Raw genomic sequence first — 27,906 nt, forward strand, 5'->3', positions numbered from 1 at the left:
AGGTACATGGCCCCGATACATTACTCTCCCTGCTGGCAAACACATGCATGTGTATTTCAACTTTGGGGTGCACACCTTAATGCAATAGGCTGCGCACACCTATGGGCGGTGTAGGTGGAAGCGGCGGTGGAGGAGGACCAGGGCCGGATTAACAGCATCATGGGCTTGGTGCTGAGGATTTTGAAGGGCCTTAAGGGCCGTGCCTTGCCATGCACCCAGAGGAGGAAGGGTGCAGCCATGCATGCCTAATTCAACATGGGATGCTGTCTCTGAAGCCCATAAACACATCCATGCATCGCCAACTGTCCCTCCTTGTCCGGCCTTCGTGCTGTGTGGGGAGGTTCTGAGGGTGCTGCCTGGGGAAGCGAGCATAGAAGCCAGACTTCTGTGTTTACAAGTGACAGAAGAGCGGTAACAGTGAATATGGCCAACCCGGGGCCTATATAAAAGGTAGGGGCCTGGAGCTGCAGCTCCAATAGCCCCTACATTAATCTGGCCCTGAGGAGGAGGACGAGGTAGCCAACACTGCTTCTTTTCAAAAATTTTAAATGAGGGTACACCCCAAAAGAGTGAGAAAGAGCAAAAATGGAACAATGGGTGGGTAAGGTCGGTATCCATTGCTATTCTGCATAAGGTACGGAAAAGTCCCGTGGGATCCATGCCTGGTTCATTTTAATGAACGTGAGCTTGTCCACATTGTCTCTGGACAGGCGGCTGCGCTTGTCTGTTATAACGCCCCCAGCCGTGCTAAATACCCGTTCAGATAATACACTGGCTGCAGGGCACGCCAGCACCTCCAAGGCGTAAAGGGCAAGCTCAGGCCATGTGCCCAATTTGGAGACCCAGAAGTTGAAGGGGGCAGACCCGTCATTCACTACATGTAGGCGTGTGCACACATACTGCTCCACCATGTTGGTAAAATGCTGCCTCCTGCTAAGACGTTCCATCTGAGCTGCTGGTGCTGCTGTTTGTTGTGGCGTGCTGACAAAGCTTTTCCACATTTCGGCCATGCTAACCCTGCCTTCTGAGGTGCTGGCGGTGCCCTGGTTGCGTTGGCGACCTCCTCCTCCTCCTCCTCTGCCTTGTGCTTCCACTGTGGCCCCGCTGTCAGATGGGAATGCCAGCAGCATGGCGTCTACCAGCGTGCGCTTGTACTCGCGCATCTTGCGATCGCGCTCCAGTGAGTGAATTAAGGACGGTACGTTGTCCTTGTAACGGGGATCCAGCAGCGTGGCCACCCAGTAATCAGCACAAGTTAGAATGTGGGCAACTCGGCGGTCGTTGTGGAGACACTGCAGCATGTAATCGCTCATGTGTGCCAGGCTGCCCAGAGGCAACGAAAGGCTGTCCTCTGTGGGAGGTGTATCGTCCGTGTCCTCTGTATCCCCCCAGCCACGCACCAGTGATGGCCATGAGCTGGCCTGGGTGCCACCCTGCTGTGAACATGGTTCCATCTCCTCCTCCAGCTCCTCCTCCTCCTCATCCTCCTCATCCTCCAGAACTGTGCCCCTGCTGGACAATTGCGTCCCTGGCGTTTGCGTGTGCAGGAACCCACCCTCGGAGCCCCTTGCGAATGACTGCCCTGAAAGCCTTGGAAATGTTACCTCTTCATCCTCCTCCTCCTCCTCATCCTGTGCCACATCCTCTTCCATCATCGCCCGAATTGTTTTTTCAAGGAGGCATAGAAGTGGGATAGTTAAGCTGAGAACGGCGTCATTGCCACTGGCCATGTTGGTGGAGTACTCAAAACAGCGCAACAAGGCACACAGGTCTCGCATGGAGGCCCAGTTATTGGTGGTGAAGTGGTGCTGTTCCGCAGAGCGACTCACGCGTGCGTGCTGCAGCTGAAACTCCACTATGGCCTGCTGCTGCTCGCACAGTCTTTCCAGCATGTGCAAGGTGGAGTTCCACCTTGTGGGCACGTCACATATGAGGCGGTGAGCGGGAAGGCCGAAGTTACGCTGCAGCGCTGCCAGGCGAGCAGCAGCAGGGTGAGAACGCCGAAAGTGCGCACAAACGGCCCGCACTTTCTGCAGCAGCTCTGACATATCGGGGTAGTTTTTAAGGAACCTCTGCACCACCAAATTCAGCACATGCGCCAGGCAAGGGATGTGCGTCAAACCGGCTAGGCCCAGAGCTGCTATGAGATTTCGCCCGTTATCGCACACCACCAGGCCGGGCTTGAGGCTCGCTGGCAGCAACCACTCATTTGTCTGCTGTTCCATGCTCCTCCACAACTCCTGCGCGGTGTGTGGTTTGTCCCCCAAACAGGCAAGTTGTAAAACTGCCTGCTGTCGTTTACCCCTGGCCGTGCTGAAGTTGGTGGTGAAGGTGTTACGCTGTCCGGATGAGGAGGCGGTAGAGGATGAGGAAGCGGAGTAGGAGGAGTTAGGAACAGGAGGCAAACTGAAGCGCCCTGCAATCCTCGGTGGTGGAAGGACATGCGCCAAATTGCTATCCGCCTCAGGCCCATCCGCCACTGCATTTACCCAGTGTGCCGTTAGGGAGATATAACGCCCCTGACCGTGCTTACTGGTCCACGTATCCGTAGTTAGGTGGACCTTGGCACAGATGGCGTTGCGCAGTGCACACCTGATATTTTCCCCCACTTGGTTGTGCAGGGAAGGGATGGCTTGCCTGGAAAAGTAGTGGCGGCTGGGCACGACGTACTGTGGGACAGCCACCGACATAAGGTTTTTAAAACTGTGCGTCTCCACCAGACGGAATGACAGCATTTCAAAGGCCAATAATTTTGAAATGCTGGCATTCAGGGCCAGGGATCGCGGGTGGGTAGGGGGGTACTTCCTCTTCCTCTCAAGTGTTTGGGAGATGGAAAGCTGAACGCTTCCACGGGACATTGTGGAGATGGTTGTTGGTGACCCAGGTGGTGGTGTTGCTGACAGATCGTCTGTTTGCGGGGTGGCAGGTGCCGGTATCACTACAGATGTGGCTGGAGCGGCCGAGACTGCAGCAGAAGAGGAAGCAGGATGAGCCAGAGACGTTTCTTGGTTTTGAAGGTGTGTACTCCACTGCAGCTCGTGCTTTGCACTTAGATGCCTGATCATGCAGGTTGTGCTCAGGTTGAGAAGGTTTATGCCTCGCTTCAAGCTCTGATTGCACAGGGTGCAAACCACTCGTGTCCTGTCATCAGCACATTTTCTAAAGAACTTCCACGCTAGAGAACTCCTTTGAGCTGACTTTGGTGCGCTTGTTCCCTTGCTGCGTTGGGCAGTAGCGGGCGTAGTGTCTAGGGCACGGCCGCTCCGCTTCTGCACCCTGCTCCCTCTTCTGCTGTGCTGGTGGCTCTGTGCGACCACCGCCTCTTCCTCCAAACTACTCAGGTCACCTGCATGACGTTCATTCCATGTGGGGTCGAGGACCTCATCGTCCTCCACATCATCTTCCACCCAGTCTTCACCCCTGCCCTCCTTGTCGGTCTCCACAATGCTGAACGCCGCAGCAGTTGGCACCTGCGTTTCGTCATCATCGGAGACGTGCTGCGATGATCCTTGCATGTACTCATCTTGAGAAATAAGTGGTTGGGCATCGCTGCACTCAATCTCTTCCACTTCTGGGGCAGGGCTAGGTGGATGGCCCTGGGAAACCCTGCTGACAGAGTCCTCAAAAAGAATAAGAGACTGCTGTATGGCTTGGGGCTCAGACTGCTGGCCTGATTTGCAAGGGGGTGAGGTGAAAGACGGTTGGACATTGGCTGCAGGTGCCAACTCTGACCTTTCTGCAGTAGACTGGGTGGGAGACAATGTGAAGGAACTGGAGGCACTGTCAGCAGCAAACCAATCTACTATCGCCTCAACTTGTTCTGGCCTCATCACTTCTAGGGGCGTTTGATGCCCTACCAAATACTGATGCAGGTTCTGTCGCCTACTCACACTTGAGGAAGGTGTTTCACTTGTGCGTGTAGCTGGCACAGATCGACCACGTCCTCTCCTTGCAACAGGAGCTCTACCAGCAGCACCACGACCCAGGCCACGGCCCTTATTTGACGGTCTCATATTTCTGTAATTTAAGATCTTGCCCTAGAAAGGTTTTTATTGAATAGCGGAATAGGAAATATGATCCAAAAAAGTGTATGTATCTCGCACGTACAAAACCACACTAGGCCCCAATTACTATTGTTTCTACCCCTAAAAGGATGGATGAGGAGTAGGAGGAGTATGGAACAGACAGCACCCTCAAATCTTCAGAAGTATGAGATGAACCCCAAAAACTTGGAAAGGTGGATCTCACACGTACCGACACAGACTATCCCGCAATTCAATTGATCCTCAAAGGTTTTTATTGAATAGCGGAATAGGAAATATGATCAAAAAAAGTGTATGTATCTCGCACGTACACAACCACACTAGGCCCCAATTACTATTGTTTGTACCCCTAAAAGGATGGATGAGGAGTAGGAGGAGGAGTATGGAACAGGCAGCACCCTCAAATCTTCAGAAGTATGAGATGAACCCCAAAAACTTGGAAAGGTGGATCTCACACGTACCGACACAGACTATCCCGCAATTCAATTGATCCTCAAAGGTTTTTATTGAATAGCGGAATAGGAAATATGATCAAAAAAAGTGTATGTATCTCGCACGTACACAACCACACTAGGCCCCAATTACTATTGTTTGTACCCCTAAAAGGATGGATGAGGAGTAGGAGGAGGAGTATGGAACAGGCAGCACCCTCAAATCTTCAGAAGTATGAGATGAACCCCAAAAACTTGGAAAGGTGGATCTCACACGTACCGACACAGACTATCCCGCAATTCAATTGATCCTCAAAGGTTTTTATTGAATAGCGGAATAGGAAATATGATCAAAAAAAGTGTATGTATCTCGCACGTACACAACCACACTAGGCCCCAATTACTATTGTTTGTACCCCTAAAAGGATGGTTGAGCAGTAGGAGCAGGAGTATGGAACAGGCAGCACCCTCAAATCTTCAGAAGTATGAGATGAACCCCAACAACTTGGAAAGGTGGATCTCACACGTACCGACACAGACTATCTCGCAATTGAATTGATCCCCAAAGGTTTTAATTGAATAGCGGAATAGAAAATATGATCAAAAAGAAAGTGTATGAATCTCGCACGTACACCACCACACTAGGCCCCAACTACTATTGTTTGTACCCCTAAAAGGATGGTTGAGCAGTAGGAGGAGGAGTATGGAACAGGCAGCACCCTCAAATCTTCAGTAGTATGAGATGAACCCCAAAAACTTGGAAAGGTGGATCTCTCTCACACGTACCAACACAGACTATCCCCCAATTTAACTGATCCCCAAAGGTTTTTGATTAAATAGCGGAATAGAAAATATGATCCAAAAAAAGTGTATGTATATCACACGTACACAACCACACTAGGCCCCAATTACTATTGTTTGTACCCCTAAAAGGCTAGATGAGGAGTAGGGGGGGTATGGAACAGGCAGCACCCTCAAACCTTCAGAAGTATGAGATGAACCCCAACAACTTGGAAAGGTGGATCTCTCTCACACGTACCAACACAGACTATCCCCCAATTTAACTGATCCCCAAAGGTTTTTGATTAAATAGCGGAATAGAAAATATGATCCAAAAAAAGTGTATGTATATCACACGTACACAACCACACTAGGCCCCAATGACTATTGTTTGTACCCCTAAAAGGCTAGATGAGGAGTAGGGGGGGTATGGAACAGGCAGCACCCTCAAACCTTCAGAAGTATGAGATGAACCCCAACAACTTGGAAAGGTGGATCTCTCTCACACGTACCAACACAGACTATCCCCCAATTTAACTGATCCCCAAAGGTTTTTGATTAAATAGCGGAATAGAAAATATGATCCAAAAAAAGTGTATGTATATCACACGTACACAACCACACTAGGCCCCAATTACTATTGTTTGTACCCCTAAAAGGCTAGATGAGGAGTAGGGGGGGTATGGAACAGGCAGCACCCTCAAACCTTCAGAAGTATGAGATGAACCCCAACAACTTGGAAAGGTGGATCTCTCTCACACGTACCAACACAGACTATCCCCCAATTTAACTGATCCCCAAAGGTTTTTGATTAAATAGCGGAATAGAAAATATGATCCAAAAAAAGTGTATGTATATCACACGTACACAACCACACTAGGCCCCAATTACTATTGTTTGTACCCCTAAAAGGCTAGATGAGGAGTAGGGGGGGTATGGAACAGGCAGCACCCTCAAACCTTCAGAAGTATGAGATGAACCCCAACAACTTGGAAAGGTGGATCTCTCTCACACGTACCAACACAGACTATCCCCCAATTTAACTGATCCCCAAAGGTTTTTGATTAAATAGCGGAATAGAAAATATGATCCAAAAAAAGTGTATGTATATCACACGTACACAACCACACTAGGCCCCAATTACTATTGTTTGTACCCCTAAAAGGCTAGGAGTAGGGGGAGTATGGAACAGGCAGCACCCTCAAACCTTCAGAAGTATGAGATGAACCCCAACAACTTGGAAAGGTGGATCTCTCTCACACGTACCAACACAGACTATCCCCCAATTTAACTGATCCCCAAAGGTTTTTGATTAAATAGCGGAATAGAAAATATGATCCAAAAAAAGTGTATGTATATCACACGTACACAACCACACTAGGCCCCAATTACTATTGTTTGTACCCCTAAAAGGCTAGATGAGGAGTAGGGGGAGTATGGAACAGGCAGCACCCTCAAACCTTCAGAAGTATGAGATGAACCCCAACAACTTGGAAAGGTGGATCTCTCTCACACGTACCAACACAGACTATCCCCCAATTTAACTGATCCCCAAAGGTTTTTGATTAAATAGCGGAATAGAAAATATGATCCAAAAAAAGTGTATGTATATCACACGTACACAACCACACTAGGCCCCAATTACTATTGTTTGTACCCCTAAAAGGCTAGATGAGGAGTAGGGGGAGTATGGAACAGGCAGCACCCTCAAACCTTCAGAAGTATGAGATGAACCCCAACAACTTGGAAAGGTGGATCTCTCTCACACGTACCAACACAGACTATCCCCCAATTTAACTGATCCCCAAAGGTTTTTGATTAAATAGCGGAATAGAAAATATGATCCAAAAAAAGTGTATGTATATCACACGTACACAACCACACTAGGCCCCAATTACTATTGTTTGTACCCCTAAAAGGCTAGATGAGGAGTAGGGGGGGTATGGAACAGGCAGCACCCTCAAACCTTCAGAAGTATGAGATGAACCCCAACAACTTGGAAAGGTGGATCTCTCTCACACGTACCAACACAGACTATCCCCCAATTTAACTGATCCCCAAAGGTTTTTGATTAAATAGCGGAATAGAAAATATGATCCAAAAAAAGTGTATGTATATCACACGTACACAACCACACTAGGCCCCAATTACTATTGTTTGTACCCCTAAAAGGCTAGATGAGGAGTAGGGGGGGTATGGAACAGGCAGCACCCTCAAACCTTCAGAAGTATGAGATGAACCCCAACAACTTGGAAAGGTGGATCTCTCTCACACGTACCAACACAGACTATCCCCCAATTTAACTGATCCCCAAAGGTTTTTGATTAAATAGCGGAATAGAAAATATGATCCAAAAAAAGTGTATGTATATCACACGTACACAACCACACTAGGCCCCAATTACTATTGTTTGTACCCCTAAAAGGCTAGATGAGGAGTAGGGGGGGTATGGAACAGGCAGCACCCTCAAACCTTCAGAAGTATGAGATGAACCCCAACAACTTGGAAAGGTGGATCTCTCTCACACGTACCAACACAGACTATCCCCCAATTTAACTGATCCCCAAAGGTTTTTGATTAAATAGCGGAATAGAAAATATGATCCAAAAAAAGTGTATGTATATCACACGTACACAACCACACTAGGCCCCAATGACTATTGTTTGTACCCCTAAAAGGCTAGATGAGGAGTAGGGGGGGTATGGAACAGGCAGCACCCTCAAACCTTCAGAAGTATGAGATGAACCCCAACAACTTGGAAAGGTGGATCTCTCTCACACGTACCAACACAGACTATCCCCCAATTTAACTGATCCCCAAAGGTTTTTGATTAAATAGCGGAATAGAAAATATGATCCAAAAAAAGTGTATGTATATCACACGTACACAACCACACTAGGCCCCAATTACTATTGTTTGTACCCCTAAAAGGCTAGATGAGGAGTAGGGGGGGGTATGGAACAGGCAGCACCCTCAAACCTTCAGAAGTATGAGATGAACCCCAACAACTTGGAAAGGTGGATCTCTCTCACACGTACCAACACAGACTATCCCCCAATTTAACTGATCCCCAAAGGTTTTTGATTAAATAGCGGAATAGAAAATATGATCCAAAAAAAGTGTATGTATATCACACGTACACAACCACACTAGGCCCCTATTACTATTGTTTGTACCCCTAAAAGGCTAGATGAGGAGTAGGGGGGGTATGGAACAGGCAGCACCCTCAAACCTTCAGAAGTATGAGATGAACCCCAACAACTTGGAAAGGTGGATCTCTCTCACACGTACCAACACAGACTATCCCCCAATTTAACTGATCCCCAAAGGTTTTTGATTAAATAGCGGAATAGAAAATATGATCCAAAAAAAGTGTATGTATATCACACGTACACAACCACACTAGGCCCCAATTACTATTGTTTGTACCCCTAAAAGGCTAGGAGTAGGGGGAGTATGGAACAGGCAGCACCCTCAAACCTTCAGAAGTATGAGATGAACCCCAACAACTTGGAAAGGTGGATCTCTCTCACACGTACCAACACAGACTATCCCCCAATTTAACTGATCCCCAAAGGTTTTTGATTAAATAGCGGAATAGAAAATATGATCCAAAAAAAGTGTATGTATATCACACGTACACAACCACACTAGGCCCCAATTACTATTGTTTGTACCCCTAAAAGGCTAGATGAGGAGTAGGGGGAGTATGGAACAGGCAGCACCCTCAAATCTTCAGAAGTATGAGATTGTGTTCACTGTACCCCACAAAGATTGAGTTCACTGCACCCCACAATGATTGTGTTCACTGCACCCCACAAAGATTGTGTTCACTGCACCTCACAAAGATTGTGTTCACTGTACCCCCCAAAGATTGTGTTCACTGCACCCCACAAAGATTCTGTTCACTGTACCCCACAAAGATTGTGTTCACTGCACCCTAAAAGGATGTTGTTCACTGCACCCCACAAAGATTGTGTTCACTGCACCCTAAAAGGATGTTGTTCACTGCACCCCAAAAAGATTGTGTTCACTGTACCCCCCCAAAGATTGTGTTCACTGCACCCCACAAAGATTGTGTTCACTGCACCCCAAAAAGATTGTGTTCACTGTACCCCCCAAAGATTGTGTTCACTGCACCCCAAAAAGATTGTGTTCACTGTACCCCCCAAAGATTGTGTTCACTGCACCCCACAAAGATTCTGTTCACTGTACCCCACAAAGATTGTGTTCACTGCACCCCAAAAAGATTGTGTTCACTGTACCCCCCCAAAGATTGTGTTCACTGCACCCCACAAAGATTCTGTTCACTGCACCCCACAAAGGATTTTGTTCACTGCACCCCAAAAAGATTGTGTTCACTGCACCCCAAAAAGGATTTTGATCACTGCACCCCAAAAAGGATGTTGTTCACTGCACCCCAAAAATGATTTTGTTCACTCCACCCCAAAAAGATTGTGTTCACTGCACCCCACAAAGATTGTGTTCACTGCACCCCAAAAAGATTGTGTTCACTGTACCCCCCAAAGATTGTGTTCACTGCACCCCACAAAGATTCTGTTCACTGTACCCCACAAAGATTGTGTTCACTGCACCCCAAAAAGATTGTGTTCACTGCACCCCAAAAAGGATGTTGTTCACTGCACCCCAAAAAGGATGTTGTTCACTCCACCCCAAAAAGATTGTGTTCACTGCACCCCACAAAGATTGTGTTCACTGCACCCCAAAAAGATTGTGTTCACTGCACCCCAAAAATGATTTTGTTCACTGCACCCCAAAAAGGATTTTGTTCACTGCACCCCAAAAAGGATGTTGTTCACTCCACCCCAAAAAGATTGTGTTCACTGCACCCCAAAAAGATTGTGTTCACTGCACCCCACAAAGGATTTTGTTCACTGCACCCCAAAAAGATTGTGTTCACTGCACCCCAAAAAGGATGTTGTTCACTGCACCCCAAAAAGGATTTTGTTCACTGCACCCCAAAAAGATTGTGTTCACTGCACCCCACAAAGGATTTTGTTCACTGCACCCCACAAAGATTGTGTTCACTGCACACCAAAAAGGATTGTGTTCACTGCACCCCAAAAAGATTTTGTTCACTGCACCCCAAAAAGATTGTGTTCACTGCAGCCCAAAAAGATTGTGTTCACTGCAGCCCAAAAAGATTGTGTTCACTGCAGCCCAAAAAGATTGTGTTCACTGCAGCCCAAAAAGATTGTGTTCACTGCAGCTCACACACAGAAAAATGGATGTGGATCACTGACACCTGCCTATCTCCAATCCCACACCACACAGCAATATCGATTGTAGTTTGTAGAACACAGTTTCCCTAAAATTCAGCAGACTCTGTCCCTAACAGGATTGAGAAGAGATCGTAGATCAGGATTGAGTGCAGATTCACCCCACCCCCCACACAGCAATATCGATTGTAGTTTGTAGAAGACACTGACCCTATAATTCAGCAGACTCTATCCCTAAAATGCCTACAACTCGCCCTGCCTAAACACTCCGACCTGTCCCTCAATTCTATCCGGACACAAATGGTTTTTTCCTGCCTATCTTTCCCTAATCAGCAGCCAGCACATTGATGTGTGCTCTGTCCCTTAGCTAAGCAGCAGAATGACGCTGCTGCGGCGGCTGCCTCGAACTTATAAAGACTTGGTCACATGCTTCAGACGGCCAATCACAGCTACTAAGACATTTGCAGGCATGGCTGGGATGGCTTAAGGCACACCAGTTAAACGATTGTTGATTGGCTGTTGAAAGCCCGCCATGAAAAGAGCGCCAAAGCATGCAAAACCCGGAAATAAAACGACCGAACACGGATTTTTACCCGAACATACAGTAAAGTGTCCGTGTCCGTGTTCGGGTAAAAAAAATCCAATTATTCGGTACGAACACGAATAATACAGTCCGTGTTCGCTCAACACTATATGTGAGTGAACATGTACCCACCATGAGTAGTGTAGAAGCTAACAGTCTGAAAATGGTCTTCATGTGGTGAAGGGAAGAAAGAACCCCTCCATCTACCATCCCTCTCATTTGTACTCCAAGTAGGCGTCATCAGTCCCGCCCCTAACGTCATGTAAGGATGAGAGAGGAGGAACAGGTGAGGGCCATAAACGGCATTTTCCACCTCATTGGGGACAAAAATGCCAAGGCACGAGTTTCCTCCAGCAGCCCAGAGACAACAGCCCATAAACGGCATTTTCCACCTCATAGGGGACAAAAATGCCAAGGCACGAGCTTCCTCCAGCAGCCCAGAGACAACATGTTACGCGTCGGCGTGATAACGCTGTGCGCATTCTTTGCACAGCGAGCGGAAGGACATGACGCCGATGTATAGGTGGTCCCGCCCGTCACAAGGAAGGGAAGGGAAAGCAAGGGAGGGGACCTCACTAATAATACATTGCAGCTCACTTAGAGACTAAGATGCTTTTCATTATCATGTATTAACATCTGTAACCCATAATCATGTATCATATACATTGTAGTGATTACCAATTGGTTTGGCAATTTTTGTATATGCATTTGATGTACTATGATAATTTTATCTACTCTAAACCTGAAATTATGTCTATTCTACATTCTATGGCCACATGTGTTCACCCCATTTAAAGTCCCACGGCTAATTTGTTCTGTTTTGCCTGTTATGGGATGACGGCACTCCCTGTCTCCCAACTTTGGTCCTGTATTGTCACGGTTCAGTTAACACCAGAATTCTCGAACATCGCAAAAGTTCAAACCCGAAACCCGAATCCCATTGAAGTCTAATGTGGAGCATCTGTACCATGTATAGAACCTGCTGCAGCAAAACTGACATTTATAAATAAAAAAAATTCCATTTAAATTGCCGGCAATACAATACCTTTGCTGGCAATATAAAAATGTTAAAAAAAGGCATGGGGGTCCCCCCCAATCCAAAGCACCTTGTCCCCATGTTTGTGGGTACAAGGGCCTCTTCCCCACAACCCTGGGCTGTAGTTTTGGGGGTCTGCAAACAGAGGGGCTTATTGGAAATTTGGAAGCCCCCTTTAACAAAGGGGTCCCCAGATCCCGGCCCCCCCATGGGTTAATGGGTAGAGCCCCTAACCATTCACCAAAGGAGTGTAAAAAAGAAAAAAAAAACACACACCGTTTTTGAAAATTCCTTTATTAAAAATAAAAAAAGCAGTGTCCCCTGATGTAGATCCATCGTCCAGCCACTGCCAGATTCAAAAAAAGTTTAAAAAAAAAAAAGCCTTGTTCGTGATGAAGCTAACCGGCATCTGCCTACTCCGTCATCTGAGTGTTCGTAACCACTTGCAGACCAGCCACCGCTTATATACGGCAGCAGGTCGGCAGGTTCCCGCGAATCGCCGTACCTGTACAGCTGTTCGCGGGAGTGATTCTGTGGGCAAGTGCGCACCCACTTGCCAATCCAATTGCCAAGTGGAAGCCGATCCACGGGCCCGGCGGCCGCGATTGCAGCTGGGCACCCGCGATCACTCCCCGTGAAGAGAGAGCGGCGGCCTGCTGTTGTAAACACAGCAGACCGTTGTTCTCTCAGGAATCAATGCAGAGCTCCTGTGTTCCTCCTATTTAGGAACACAGGTCTCTGTATTGATTTCACAAGCTCATCCCCCCCACAGTTAGAAAACACCCCCTAGGCTCACATGGGTTAACCCCTTCCCTGCCAGTGTCATTATTATAGTAACAGTACATATTTTTAGCACTGATTACTATAGTAATGTCACTGGTCCCCCCCCCAAAAGTGTCAAAAAAGTCAGTTAGGGGTCCGATCTGTCCGCCGCAATGTTGCAGTCTTGCTAAAAATCGCTGATCGCCGCCATTACTAGTAATAAATAAATAAAAAGGACAAATCTTTCCCCTAGTTTGTAGACGCGATAACTTTTGCGCAAACCAATAAAAATATGCTTTTTGGTATTTTTTTTTTACCAAAAATATGTAGCAGAATACAAATTGGCCTAAAATGATGAAAAAATTTGATTTTTAATTTTTTTGGGGGGGAATGTTATATAGCAGAAAGTGAAAAATATTGTTTTTTCTTTCAGAATTAGTTTATAGTGCAAAAAATAAAAATCGCCCAGGTGATCAAATACCACCAAGAAAGCTCTATTTGTGGGAAAAAAAGGACATCAATTTTTATTTTGGTACAGCGTCGTATGACCGCACAGTAGTCCGTTAAATGAATGCAGTGCCGAATCCCATAAAATTGCCTGGTCATTAAGAGGGAAAATCTTCCAGTCCAGAACTGGTTAAATAGGTAAGGGGTGGAGCCACCTGGGGACGTCACCTAGTGGCACCGCCCCCATGTGACGTCACTGACCGGTGCATGCTGGGTCGGTGACATCACATGAGGACGCTGCCACCAGGTGATGTCACCAGGTGGCCCTACCTCTTACCTATTCAAGAGCTGTCAGATGGCGGAGCAGGCAAATGGCGCTCAGCCTTCGTTGCGGGCGGAAGGTTTTTTTTTTGTCGGGACCGGCGGTGGTGGCAGGCATCGTGATTGAGAATGGACATTGGGAGACATTGCATCATTATTTTTAATAAAGCAATTTTCAAAAGCTCTGTGTGTTTTTTTTCCTTTTTGACACCTTTTTGGTGAATGGGTAGGGGTACTGTACCCCATACTCATTCACATAGGGGGGCTGGGATCTTGGGGTCCCCTTGTTAAAGGGGGCTTCAAGATTCCAATAAGCCCCCTGCAAACAGACCCCACAACCTGCATCCCCCATATTGAGGGCTTTGAGGACTTATGGCCTGGTATAGTACAGGAGAGGGGAGCCGCTCGCTCATTCCTCCCCACCTTTCCTGGCCTGCATGCTTGGATAAGGGTCTGGTATAGATTTTGGGGGGAACCCCACGCCGTTCTTTATTTGGGGAAGCCCAGTGACAGCTGATAACTCATCCGTTGTTAAGGGCGCAGCGGCCGACTTCCCAGCCTGCTCCTTTAAAACCAGCATAGGGGTGCACACAGGGTGTGCCAGGTGTGCCTGGGCACACCCTAATCACTCTGGGTTGCGCAGATTCCCCCTGCTTATACCCCTTATATTTTACCAAAGTCCCCTAATGGGCCTCATAAAAAATGTGTGAAAATTATTTAAAAAAAAAAAAAAGTGTAAAGAAAGAATAAAAAATAAAATAATACAAATAAAAAATACACCAATCTCTGCCTTACTGACACTGTTCACTGCTTTACTGACACCATCAGTATATATATATATATACACACACACGCACACACATATGTGTTTGAGCTTTGAGGTGCACACCCTAATGCAATAGACTGTGCACACCTATGAAAACCAGATATTTCCTATGCTCTGATTGGGCAAAGCTTTGCCAAACCAGGGCTTAGAATGCACTGTGCAGCACACAGTGAATTGTGGGGAGCTCAACGGGCAAACATCCTGCCAAGCACCCCGCAAATTCAGGTATTCGCCGAATGGGCGAACAGGTGATGTTTGGGCCAAACTTTTGCTCTTCCTGAACCGTTCGCCCAACTCTAATTGTCACCCTGTCACATGGGCTTCCAATTGAGACTACTGTAGAAAGTGGCTGTTTATACACATATTATGCATGCATGAGTTACCATTGTCACCATCAGCAAACTCGCCCTAAGAAATTCCATGCAGCCAATGCTAAGTTGTGACATATTTTTGCATTCTACTTTTTAAGAAAATTCAAATATTTACTTTAAAAATGTCCAAAAGCATTTCAGATTTTTATTTTTAACTGTACATACATTAAAGAGCCTCTGTCTCTTTTAAAAATGTTCACATCTGTTTCTTTTTTTTTTTGTAATTCACTTTATTTATGGTAGTATATTACATAGTAGAAAGAATGAAACCACAGCGATCAGATATAATGCAAGCAAAAACAGTCAACTAACACAGGTTCTGTTTCTTACTGTAGTTATTGTCATTCTTGACATTCATTTAATATACTGAATAAAAATAATATATTATACAACTTTCTAACTTAAATAAAAGGATTGCTGAATTACATTACAGTATAGTTAATTGTCAGCTCTTTTTCATTTATTTATTTAAATTACAAGCTACGCATTCAAACAATAAAGTCTAAAATCTTGCTAAAATTTTAAGCAAAGTACTTTGCAACATTAATGCATCTTTAGTTTTTTTCACACACAGGACCATATTACTGCGCTGCAGGAAGCATGATCACTGCAACCAATGCCTGCATGAAATTGCCCACAAGCATTAATGTGAATTCCCTCTTCTCAACGACCCAGAATTATGCAAACAGTGCTCTTATCGATCCTGTATCAAACCTCGCCAATGATAAAGTCTTCATCTTTTCTGGATCTCGAGACTCCGTAGTGGTTCCTGGTAAGTTTACAGAAAATACTAAGATAATATTTTAATCAAATTCAAACTACACCTTAGATATCAACCTATAGTGTATTTTTTCTGGCTGTCTGTTTCTCCTTGGGGGTTCTCTTTCTTCCTGTTCTAAAGAGAGAAAGTGATAGGGATTCCCTCATAGACAGTTGTCTCTATTGAAAGATTTCCCCTCTACTCTTGTTCTGTTGACAACCTTAAAACTATGAGAAACAAAAATCACAATATAGAAAAACAGCATATCTCTACTTTTTAGCATTAAAAAAAAAAACGATTTTCCCAGTTCCAGTCAGTGACTTTGCCTAGGCTGAGATGATGTCATCAGTCTGCTGCTGGGACATGGAAGCATTTCTTCAGTCTCCTTTCCTCTAGTGATCAGATTGCAACATCGTAACATTGTAGCAAGTCACAAGGTGAGAGACTGCAGCAGAAAATGAACCATGTCAGACATGCGTGTGATTACAGCCAAGAGCTGCACAGACACCTGGAGTTTACATAATTGTGACATCTCTGAGTCAGCATCTCAGTGAAGGAAGTGGATGGTGACTTAGGATGCTGGAATAAAAATCGTGCCATCCTGCTGGAGAGAAAGGCAGATGAAAGCATTATAACCCTATAAATGGAGGAAAAGTTTAAATAAAGCAGCCGTGGATTTCGCTAACAACCTCACAATTTCTTTGCATATTAACAAATCCAAAGACCTAAATCACAGGTATAAATTAACCTATTATTGCTACTGTTACAATTTAGGATTTGCATAAATTGTTGGAGCTCCTATTCTGTACCATTCCAGACCGCCAATGCATCATCAAAATAGTGTAGCCAAACAGAACTCCCAGCATTTAAGTCAGGTATCACATACAGCACCATCTGCTTCCAAAAACCTAAATGCTAACATGCATATGCAGGAGCCCATGGCACTCCCATTGAAGTCTTGGTAATTCGCTAATAGTTAGTACCCATAAATTAAAAAAAGATAGCATAAACTTCAACAAATCCAACAAAAATTAGTTTTGTGGGCCCATTGGTGGAAAGAAGTGGTTCAAAACGTATGCCAACCCCTCCAACCCACTAATGGGGGATTGACGTGTACAGGAATTCCATGTCAAACCCCACCAAGATAAAAGCTTCATCCACAACCACATTTTCAATATTGGATGGAAAATCCTTGGTGTCCTTAACAAAGAACCGCAAGTTAGGTACTTTGACTTTAAGTAGGTTGTCTTTTGTATTTCCCTACTCATTCAATCTGTTAGGCTTTTATGTAACTTTGGAATATTTTAGAAATTCAGGGAATTAAATCCACCGATCTTCAAATACTCTCTTCAAAAACTTCTCTTTTGGTTAGAAGGCCCACCTTCTTAGCTAGTGCAAATTTTTGGTTCAAGATTCTAACCACTTCAGGGAAGGGATTTGAAGTTAGGCAGCGATAGGTCCCACTCTCCTGGCAACTAAGTTGTCTCTTCGCTTCTTTTTTCATACTAGTCCTCACTAAAGTGGACAATATTACCTCCTTTATTGCTTTTCCCCTTCGTCTCCCTTAGTTCTTTCAAAGCTCTTTCTTTCAAAGCTCTCCTCTCTTCTTGGGATAAATTGCCCAGTTCGCTTTTTTCAAATCATCCTGAACACTGTTAAGAAAGTGGCTAATAAGTCTATTCTTTTTAAAAGGGTGGCGATTTTAACTGATCTAATTCTCAGATCAGTATCCTAACATAAAGAGTCTCATCCTCCTCTTCCTCATAGAGGAGTTCATCCTCACCCGTCAAATCCAACAAATCACCCACCACTTTTATGTCCCCCTCCACTAGATCACAAACCTCCAGGCTACCTTCACATTTTTCAATAGTTTCAATAAGACCTTCCGGAGAAAAAGATTAGTATCTTTAAAGAATGGTGAACTCTTCCATTGGGCTCGTGGGTGAGAGAGTCCCCACTTTAGTAGAAGATTATGTCTCCTTTTCAGAGGAAAATTGGAGAAATTTTAAATAAACAACAGTATAACAAATCCAGTGTAGCACAATCAATATTATAAGTCCCAACTTAAATATAAAAAAATGCCACCATTGTGCAATTCTAAATAGTGTTCAAAAAAATCATAATCCAGTGACTTCAGTGACCACCAAGGAACATAACGCGTACAAGTGGAAGGAGTCACTATTCAGGACGTTTTTTCCGTGTAGGTATCAGCTGATGATATGCTTGTGTATCACATTGTTATGTGAGTATTTTTTATCCCTGTGTATAGTTTTTTTACTTTCAAATATTTTATTTTGAATACAACAAAAGCAATACAAACTGTCAAATGCAGCCACTAGCAATCAACAATGAAACAAGAGATCGATCTGAACAATGTATAATAACAATAAAGTACACAGAAGAGCATTTACTGGCCAACTAAGAACGACGACCAAAGAAAAGGCCCATTACGTGTGATGTGTGAGAACCAGTGATGGAGAGACTTCCCCAGATCCCCCCGGGAGCCAAGCGGAATCTTGTGGGGAGGAGGGGTGAACATAAAGCAAATCGGTGAGGGAAACCCTGGCCCCAAGCACCCAGGAGGGTTGCGACACATTTGGGGACCAGGCCTCTCACCAAGACATAACAGGGCTCTCAGCAGAAGAAACCCTTAGCAGGAATGGAGGCAGGTGCAATAAGAAAAGGCTCCACAAGGAGTAGTGGGGGAAGCCCCAATCCTAAAAGCAATAAATAAAAAAGGAAAATAAAATGCAAAAATTAGACGAAATGAGTAGAAAGATCGGGGTAAGAGAGACAGAAGTAAGGAAGAAGGGAAGAGTAAGCAGGACGAGGATGAAGGAAGGGAGGGAGAGTCACCGGGGGTACAGTAGGTGTGGTAGGTAAGTCAGGGAAGTCTACAAGGTTATATGCAGGTATTGAGCCCATGGATCCCAAACAGCTTCAAACTTAGCTAATCGGTCCTGGAAGATTGCCACCATTTTTCCTGGGCCATGATCCAAGAGATCTTCCGTTTAGCAGCGGTAAGGGAAACTGACCTGTGTATAGTTTTAATAAATCATTCTAAGCAGAGAGCACTATGGTGTCTCATTATTTTTTGGCCTTACATTTAATGATTGAGATTCCTAGAAAAGTCCAGTCTGGTCCAGTAACATCTTGTGGAGGAGCATCCCAGTGGTATCCAGAGAGACATATTAACAGGCTATTGTGACTCTGTAGTGGGGTCATTGCTTGGAGGTAAGCAGACATGCCAGTTAGAGGTGGTGCTCACTGAAGTCACTGGATTATATGATTTTTTGAACACTATTTAGAATCGCATAACGGTGTAATTTTTTTATATATAAATTGGGACTTATAATATTTAATTGCGCTACACTGGATTTGTTATATTATTGTTGATTTAAAGTCAATGGTGGACACACTTTGATAAGTGTTGGCAGCAACCACAATTTGCAATTTTGTTTAACTAATGAGTGATTTATATTGTTCATAATTTTTTTATTGTGTTGACCACATACTGATTTTGATTTGCGCATAGATTTCTCATACTAGGTTTAATTAATATTGCACTGATTATATATTGTGTTTAAATTGGAGAGATTGACCACCTTTATATTCTCACACTGATCTAAGATCGCTTCCTTAAACCCCTTTTTTCTGGCTGCATGTCTTACCTTGTCTCTTTCCACCACTTCGCCTTGTCCTCCATTTTCTGAACCCCCTCCTCCCTGTGTCTTCACCTTTTTGGCTCCTCTTTCCTGTTGCACTTTCCTCTCTGCACCCCCAGGTGTCTACATCTAAAAAACTTACTGAACGGTAAGGGGTCTCTGATAAAGGCATTGCCAGGGGCAGTACATACAGTAACATGTAGTAAATACATACTGTAAATAAGATCCATACATCTGTATGCCGTTTTCTGTGCTTTACAGGGGTGGTGAAGAAACAGGAGGAGTACTACCTCAAATATACTAATGCTGCAAACATTAAGACTGTCTATGATGTAGCAGCAGAGCATGGCATGGTGAGGGTCTCTTACCAATAACCAATTCAATTTTCTGGTGTTTTATGGATTACTGTACAATTACACAATCACATTCTTTTTACAGCCTACTGATTATTATGGAGGGGCTTGCGGAACCACCAATCTCGACTATATCAACAACTGCAACTACAACGGTGCCTACGAGGCTTTGAACCACATCTATGGTGGGCTGCAGGTAAGGTGGGAGGCCAGCTGCTATACAGTGCCAGTAATCTATACAATCCCTCCATAGATAGAAGTGTATATGTGATTGGATTCCTGTTGTCAGTCTTCCTGACTGTTCTTCATAGCTTCTGTTATTTCAGTATGAATCTTTGGTCTCCCCAGCGCCATGAGATTTTACTAAAAGCTGGAAGTGACTATAAGGCTGATGCTGTAGTAGGTTTTCTCTCACCAATCAGGGCCATCTTACCGAATGGGTGCACTGCTCAGTTGCCCGGGGACCCCACTTGCCCGGGGGCCCCACCTGCCCAGGGACCCAGCCCCAGCCAAGCATTAGTACCGATTCCCATGTGCATCTTGCCGCTGAACTTATCAGGTGGCAAGCTCCTGTTGGCCCTGTGCTGCTGCCAGGCCACTTGGGCCATGGAGGGGGAAGCCCACAACTGCAGGAATGCCTGTCCGCCTCCACAGGAACAGGCACACACAGGACAGTCAAGTCTGACTCCAGTCCGTGTGTGTGTTCACCGGACCCAGCCACCGCACTTGGAAGCTGTCATTAGCCTGGCACTGCTATACCAATAAATATCGCCTTATTGGAAATTTGCATTTTTATTCTCATGGGTGATTGTGTAGGCAGGGCCCCGGTGCACTGCATTGCCTAGGGCCTTTTAATGCTCTTAAGATGGCACTGTCACCAATCATTGAGAAATATCCTATCTGAGCATGCAACTGTACAAAAGTGAAATATTCTTTGTGTGGATTGGACCTTTAAAGGTCAGCACAGGTGATTTGTGCTCAAACCAAAAACATATAATAAACAGATAATATATGGGGCAACTGATGGCTTTTGTGTTGCAAAAGATCTTCTTTAAATGTAACAGATTTACGCTTCTCTTTCACTTGCAGAAACCAACCCCTGGAGCAGCTCTTACTGGAGAGGTAAGAGAAATATTGGCAAAACAATTAAAGTTGAACGCCATTCTAAATATTTAGTAAAAAAGATGTGTTGCTAAAATTGAGAAAGGTTAAGCCAGCCAAAGATTGATTGAAATTTGGCTGGTTCAGAAGGAATCGGTCGAATTTCAATTCAGAGAAAAGGAGAGTTTTTAACGGGTGGATTTCCCTATCCACCAAGCATCTTGAAGTCAAGGTATCCAGTTACTACATCAATTTATTTAATTAAAAAAAAATCATAGAGTATAAAGATATCTGTAGGAGAAGAACTGTAACTCCCCTTTCACCCAGATTTTTATAACTGTCTCTGTCCCTACAGTGGTCTCCGAACTGTAGATGCGTCCCTTTGCTTGCCTTTATCCAGTACTTGGGACACTAACAATAGGGTATTATTCCTCCCACTGACACCAATGAGCATCATTGATGGGGCACTATTCCTTCCCCTAACAACAAAGATGGGACACAATTCCTTCCACTGACACCAAAGATGGGTCACTATTCCTCCCACTGACACCAACAATGGGGCACTGTTCCTTCCACTTACACCAAAGATGGGGCACTATTCCTTCCACTGACACCAACGATGGGGCACTATTCCTTCCACTGACACCAACGATGGGGCACTATTCCTCCCACTGACACCAACGATGGGGCACTGTTCCTTCCACTGACACCAACGATGGGGCACTATTCCTCCCACTGACACCAACGATGGGGCACTGTTCCTTCCACTTACACCAAAGATGGGACACTATTCCTCCCACTGACACCAACGATGGGGCACTATTCCTCCCACTGACACCAACGATGGGGCACTATTCCTTCCACTGACACCAATGATGGAATACTATTCCTCCCACTGACACCAATGAAGGGGCACCATTCCTCCCACTGATACCAACAATAGGTAGCTATTCCTCCCATTGACACCAGCGATGGGGGCACTTTTCCTTCCACTGATACCAACGGTGGGGGCACTATTCCTCCTACTGATACCAACATTTGGGAGCTATTTCTCCCATTGATACCAGCAATGGGGTACTTTCCCTCCACTGACACCAGCTATGGGGCATTATTCATTATTCCTCTCACTGATACCAACAACGGGGAGCTATTCCTCCCATTGACACTAACAATGGGGCACTTTTCCTTTTACTGATACCAACAATGGGGCACTATTCTCCCTGCTGACACCAACAAGGGGGGCACTATTCCTCCTCCTCCTAACAGGGGTGCTGTGTCATTTTTTTACTTCAACTCACTGCCAAGCCTGAGGCATTATCCACTCCCACAGGCCACAGTCCAACCCCACAAATGTCTAAAGGATGGTAAACTGGCCCTTTGTTTAGAAAGTTTTGAGACTCCCAGCCTGAAGCCTGGTATACACTATGAGATTATTTCCGTTCAATGAAAAAAAGCTGTCGGCTCCAGTCAGAACCCCTGTGCTAATGACCCCTTGACTGAGTTGTTGTATTCTGACAGGGTAACTGCCCCCCCCCCCGCTAAAACACTTCAGTCAGCAGTGCACTCTCAGCCATTGGCCGAGAGCGCTGAACAAGCGCCGGCCGGCTGCTGGTTTTCCAGCATGCTCATACCACAAACAGACTTCTGTCGGACTGGCTGACATACACACAGGCCGAATGTTGGCTGGTTTTAACCACTTCAGCCCCAGAAGGTTCAGCCCCCCCCCCTTCATGACCAGGCCATTTTTTGCGATACGGCACTGTGTTATTATAACTGACAATTGTGTGCATGTGCCACGCTGTACCCAAATAATATTGATGTCCTTTTTTTCCCCACAAATAGAGCTTTCCTATGGTGGCATTTGATCACCTCTGCGGTTTTTATTTTTTGCGCTAAAAACTAAAAAAGACTGACAATTGTGAAAAAAAACTATATTTTTTACTTTATGCTATAAAACCCACCCAATAAAAAAAAAAAATTAAAAAATGTAATTTCTTCATTATTTTAGGCCAATATACAGTATATTCTGCTGCATAATTGTGGATGATAAATGTAAATCCCATTAAGTGTATATTGATTGGTTTGCGCAAAAGTTATAGTCTACAAACTATGTGATAGCTTTATGGACTTGTTAATTTTAAACATTTTTTTTACTAGTGATGGTGGTGATCAGCGCTTTATAGCGGGACTGCGACATTGCGGCGGACAAATCTGACACTGGGTGACACTTTTTGGGGACCAGTGACACCAATACAGTGATCAGTGTTCCTGCTTAGCAGAAGCACAGGATATCCATCTTCCCCCCTCACAGAACAGCGATTTGCCTTGTTTTCATAGGAAGACCGCCATTCTGCCTCTCTCGGGAACGATTGTGGGGTGCCGGCGAGCCACTGTGTCCAATCACAGCAGGAGTGGGTCGCTTCTGTCAGTTTCTCTGGCGCCGCTGCTCCTCCCGCTGCCTGACTCCCACTGTGGCGGCTCGCTCATTATCACGTAGTACTAGTAGCCGCAGTAAATCTTCGTGGGGCGGTCGGCATGGGCGTCCGCAGGTAGGGGCAAGGGGGGACAAATGCCCCCCCCCCCCTGGAATCTCAACTTCCCCCTTTCAAGTGATTGTTAAGCCACTTTATACCATCCTGTCTGGTCTTTTTAATAATCCTGTTTGCCCCAGAGTCTGTGTTTTAAAAAAATAAGCCATTCTTTACCAGTTTTCAGAGGGCTGAGGCCGCTCACGTGACCCGTTGTCTCGCTCCTCTCCCCATCTGACATCTGCCTGCAGTGGAGAGGACAGAGGAGGACAGGAGAGCTATGGATGACGGAGGCACGTAAACTGACCACAGTGTCAGGGCTTAGTCACCATGGTATACCGTGGTCAGTTTACAGAGAGGAGGACATAGCCAGGCAGGATCAAGTATTTTAGGTGATAGAAGGGGCCAAATTACACAGCACAAGCACTGTGTTGTATAACATGCTTTAAGGGAACAGGATCAATTTTTTTTTTAGGTTAACAAATGCTTTAAAAATAAATGCTCCTGTTTGCTCTTTAAAAATGAATACTCAAAATAAGTATACGGAATAAGCCCCTCCCCTTCATTACATTGTTGAAAAAGGGACGGGTGACCTTAAAATGTTGCCCCCCCCCCCCTGAAAAAAGTTCTGCGGACGCCCATGGCGGTCGGCATCTGGTTAAACGAAAATCAGACGTTGTGTCCACGTACAATAAAAAGTTTATAGCCTGCACCTTCAGTTTTCGTCATAGGAAAATTCATAATTGGCTGTCGAAAGCACTATGCTAGCGAAAATCAGCAGATCATTCATCGGACTAAATTTTCTTATCGTGTGTACGGCCCTTAAGACTTGAGAAAAATATCACAAATGAAATCAGTAAGAAGGATCTAACTCTTCCTAAAAGTTACTCAGAGCTAGAAAATTCTGTCTGGAATCCGCTTTGTATTGCTGTTTGCCAACAGGTTGTATAAAATAAATTTCATAGAATCGTATTCCAAACTGTATGATTAGAATCCATGCTATTAGAGGTATTAAACTACAACAAGCTCCCTCATGTCTTGCGTCCTCTCCCCAGGCGATTCCCTCACCGTCTATATTTAAAACGCTTATCATACTGTAAACCAAACAAACTATACTGAGAAGCTGAAGGTTGCGAAAATTTCAAGCTTCAAATTACCTAAAAATCTGTTCTGATACATTGTAATCTACGCACTAAACAAACAAAGCAAAAAAAAAAAATCGGGATTTCTCAGCTTATGTTAACCACTTAAGCCCCGGAGGATTTGGCTGCTCAAAGATCAGGCCCTATTTTGCGATTCGGCACTGCATGAGTTTAAGGGACAATTGCGCGGTCGTGCGATGCTGTACCCAAATTAAATTGATGTCCCACAAACAGAGCTTTCTTTTGGTGGTATTTGATCACCTGTGCGATTTTTAATTTTTGCGCTATAAACAAAAAAAGAGCGACAATTTTGAAAACATAACAATATTTTTCACATTTTTTTATATGAAATTCTCAAAAAAAAATGTAAAAATCAAAATTTTTTAACATTTTAGGCCAATTTGTTTTTTGCTACATATTTTTGGTAAAAAAAAAAATCGCAATAAGCATTTTTGGATTGGTTTGCGCAAAAGTTATTGTGTTTACTATCTACGGGAAAGATTTATGTAATTTTTATTGTTTTTTTTTAACTAGTATTGGCGGCGATCTGCGATTTTTTTTTTTTTTGCGGGACTGCGACATTGCGGCGGACAGATCGGACCCCTGACACTTTTGGGAGTACCAGTGACATTACTACAGTAATCAGTGCTATACATATGCACTGTTACTGTAAAAATGACACTTGCAGGGAAGGGGTTAACTTTATTGGTGATCAGTGGGTTAAATGTATCCATAGGGGCGTGATTCTAACTGTGGGGGGGCGTGGCTTGTGATGTAACCACAGAGACATACGATCCTACATAGCAGGATTGTATAGTCTCTGCACTTACATCAGGGAGAATGACAGGTGGCTTTGTTTACATCAGCTGTCTGCCTTTCTCCCTCTCCTGCGGGAGATCGCGAGTGACCGGCGGACATCGGAGCCACCGGTCACACGCGCGGAGATCACTGAACGAGCGGGGGCGGGAGCGCACCTCCGGCGGCGCGCGCTCGCCCCCTACAGGCTCCTGGGCGAGTGACGTAGCCCTACGTTGGTTTGCCCAGGAGCGGCTGACCACCGCAGTAAATAGTCATGCAGCGGTCGGCAAGTGTTCATATTTAGGCATTGCTATTTTTACAGTCGTTTTTTTGGGCGTTTTACAGGTGTTTTTGTGCATGCGTTTTTTGGTTGACAAGTGACCAATGAAAAAAAACAAACGCCTGTATTCTGCCAAAAAAAGAAGCTCATGTACTTTTTTGAGCGTGGCATTTTGCCTAAGGTGACAGAACGCTCAGATGTGAACAGGGGCCATTGAAATGAATAAGATTCGTCTTTTTGGGGGTTTTTAGAGCTAAGGTTTAGAAGGTTAAGAAAATTGCCCAAAAACGCCTAGATGTGAACAGAGCCTTTGGAGCGAGGAAGGATTACAACCTATCTTGGGTTTTTATTGTTGTGTGTTGGGTCTTTTTTGCCGACTTTGTCCCAGTGACCAGTGTCACAGCAACAGGAAGTGAGAGAATGTCCCAATGGGGACACAGATTTTAAATAAAACCTGACAGAAAGGACAACTCTTTCACTCGAAGGGGTCTGTTAATAAATGTTTTCACGCAATATTTCACACAATATTCACACAAATGTTTTCCCAGAAATCATGCAATCTCCCAATTGAATCAATTATGTGAATATTAAATGAAAGTTGTGTGACTCTTGTGTGAAGACATGTACTGTATACACTCACCGGCCATTTAATTAGGTACACCTTGTTAGTACTGGGTTGGAACCCCTTTTGCCTTCAGAACTGCCTTAATTCTTCGTGGCATAGATTCAACAAGGTGTTGGAAACATTCCTCAGAGATTTTGGTCCATAGTGACATGATAGCATCACACAGTTGCTGCAGATTTGCCAGCTGCACATCCATGATGCGAATCTCCCGTTCCACCACATCCCAAAGGTGCTCTATTGGATTGAGATCTGGTGAGTGTGGAGGCCATTGGAGTACAGTGACCTCATTGTCATGTTCAAGAAACCAGTGGTGAGATGATTGGAGCTTTGTGACATGGTGCATTATCCTGCTGGAAGGAGCCATCAGAAGATGGGCGCACTGTAGTCATAAAGATAGACATGGTCAGCCACAATACTTTAAATGATGCTCAATTGGTACTAAGGGGCCTAAAGTGTGCCAAGAAAATATTCCCTACACCATTACACCACCACCACCACCAGCCTGAACCGTTAATACAAGGCAGGAAGGATCCATGCTTTCATGTCCTTTATGCCAAATTCTGACCCTACAGTCTGAATGTCACAGCTGAAATGGAGACTCATCAGAACAGGCAACATTTTTCCAATCTTCTATTGTCCAATTTTGGTGAGCCTGTGTGTAGCCTCAGTTTCTTGTTCTTGGCTGGCACCTGGTGTGGTTTTGCTGCTTCAAGGTTCCATGTGTTGTGCGTTCAGGGATGGTATTCTGCATACCTTGGTTGTACCGAGTGGTTCTATAAGTTACTATTGCCTTTCTATCATCTCCAAACAGTCTGACCAGGGCCAGATTAACGTAGGGGCTATTGGAGCTGCAGCTCCAGGCCCCTACCTTTATATAGGCCCCAGGTTGGCCATATTCACTGTTACCGCTCTTCTGTCACTTGTAAACACAGAAGTCTGGCTTCTATGCTCGCTTCCCCAGGCAGCTCCCTCAGAACCTCCCCACACAGCACGAAGGCCGGACAAGGAGGGACAGTTGCCGATGCATGGATGTGTTTATGGGCTTCAGAGACAGCATCCCATGTTGAATTAGGCATGCATGGCTGCACCCTTCCTCCTCTGGGTGCATGGCAAGGCACGGCCCTTAAGGCCCTTCAAAATCCTCAGCACCAAGCCCATGATGCTCTTAATCCGGCCCTGAGTCTGACCATTTTTCTCTGACCTCTGACATCAACAAGGCTTTTTCGTCCACACAACAGCCGCTCACTGGATATTTTCTCTTTTTCAGACCATTCTCTGTAAACTCTAGAGATAGTTGTGCATGAAAATCCCAGTAGATCAGCATTTTTTTAAATACTGAGACCAGCCCGCCTGGCACCAACAACCATGCCACGTTCCAAGTCACTTAAATCCCCTTTCTTCCCCATTCTGATGCTCAGTTTGAACTTCACTGCATCTAGATGCCTAAATGCATTGAGTTGCTGCCCTGTGATTGGCTGATTAGCAATTTGTGCTACCAAGCAATTGAACAGGTGTACCTAATAAGATGGCCGGTGAGTGTATACAGAAGTGTTCTTATTGCTGAATGTGTCCCCAGTAAATCAATATCCTGTCTTGGTGACCACTGGAACAGGAATTGGGGCACATATAGCAATAAAAACCAGAGGATCTAAAATGTCCCTGCTCAAAACAAAAGGAAAAGGTTTTTGGCTGGAGTTATTTTTTAAAGCTAAACCACAGGCATATATAGAAGACAAATAATAAGAAAAGCCGGCACATGAATTCTTCATGCTGGATGCGATTTATTCCTGCATGAAGCAGTGTACAACATGGTA

The 27,906-nt window shown here is 45.0% G+C and overlaps 1 protein-coding gene across 1 annotated transcript in view; it reads left to right on the forward strand.

Annotated features, from left to right (window-relative positions):
* LOC309553866 (poly(3-hydroxybutyrate) depolymerase-like) overlaps positions 1 to 27,906 on the forward strand; it is a gene marked incomplete at its 3' end in the record, with an annotated part of 45,746 nt that overhangs the window by 6,045 nt on the left and 11,795 nt on the right. The window contains exons 3-6 of the mRNA XM_082255345.1: positions 15,415 to 15,612; positions 19,527 to 19,618; positions 19,704 to 19,814; positions 20,708 to 20,740. Of these exons, the coding sequence (XP_082111471.1) occupies positions 15,415 to 15,612; positions 19,527 to 19,618; positions 19,704 to 19,814; positions 20,708 to 20,740 (434 nt within the window). The remainder of the gene's footprint in view (positions 1 to 15,414; positions 15,613 to 19,526; positions 19,619 to 19,703; positions 19,815 to 20,707; positions 20,741 to 27,906) is intronic.

The sequence above is a fragment of the Pelophylax lessonae genome (assembly GCF_965119305.1).
Source record: "Pelophylax lessonae genome assembly, chromosome: 4".
Lineage (NCBI taxonomy): Eukaryota > Metazoa > Chordata > Amphibia > Anura > Ranidae > Pelophylax > Pelophylax lessonae.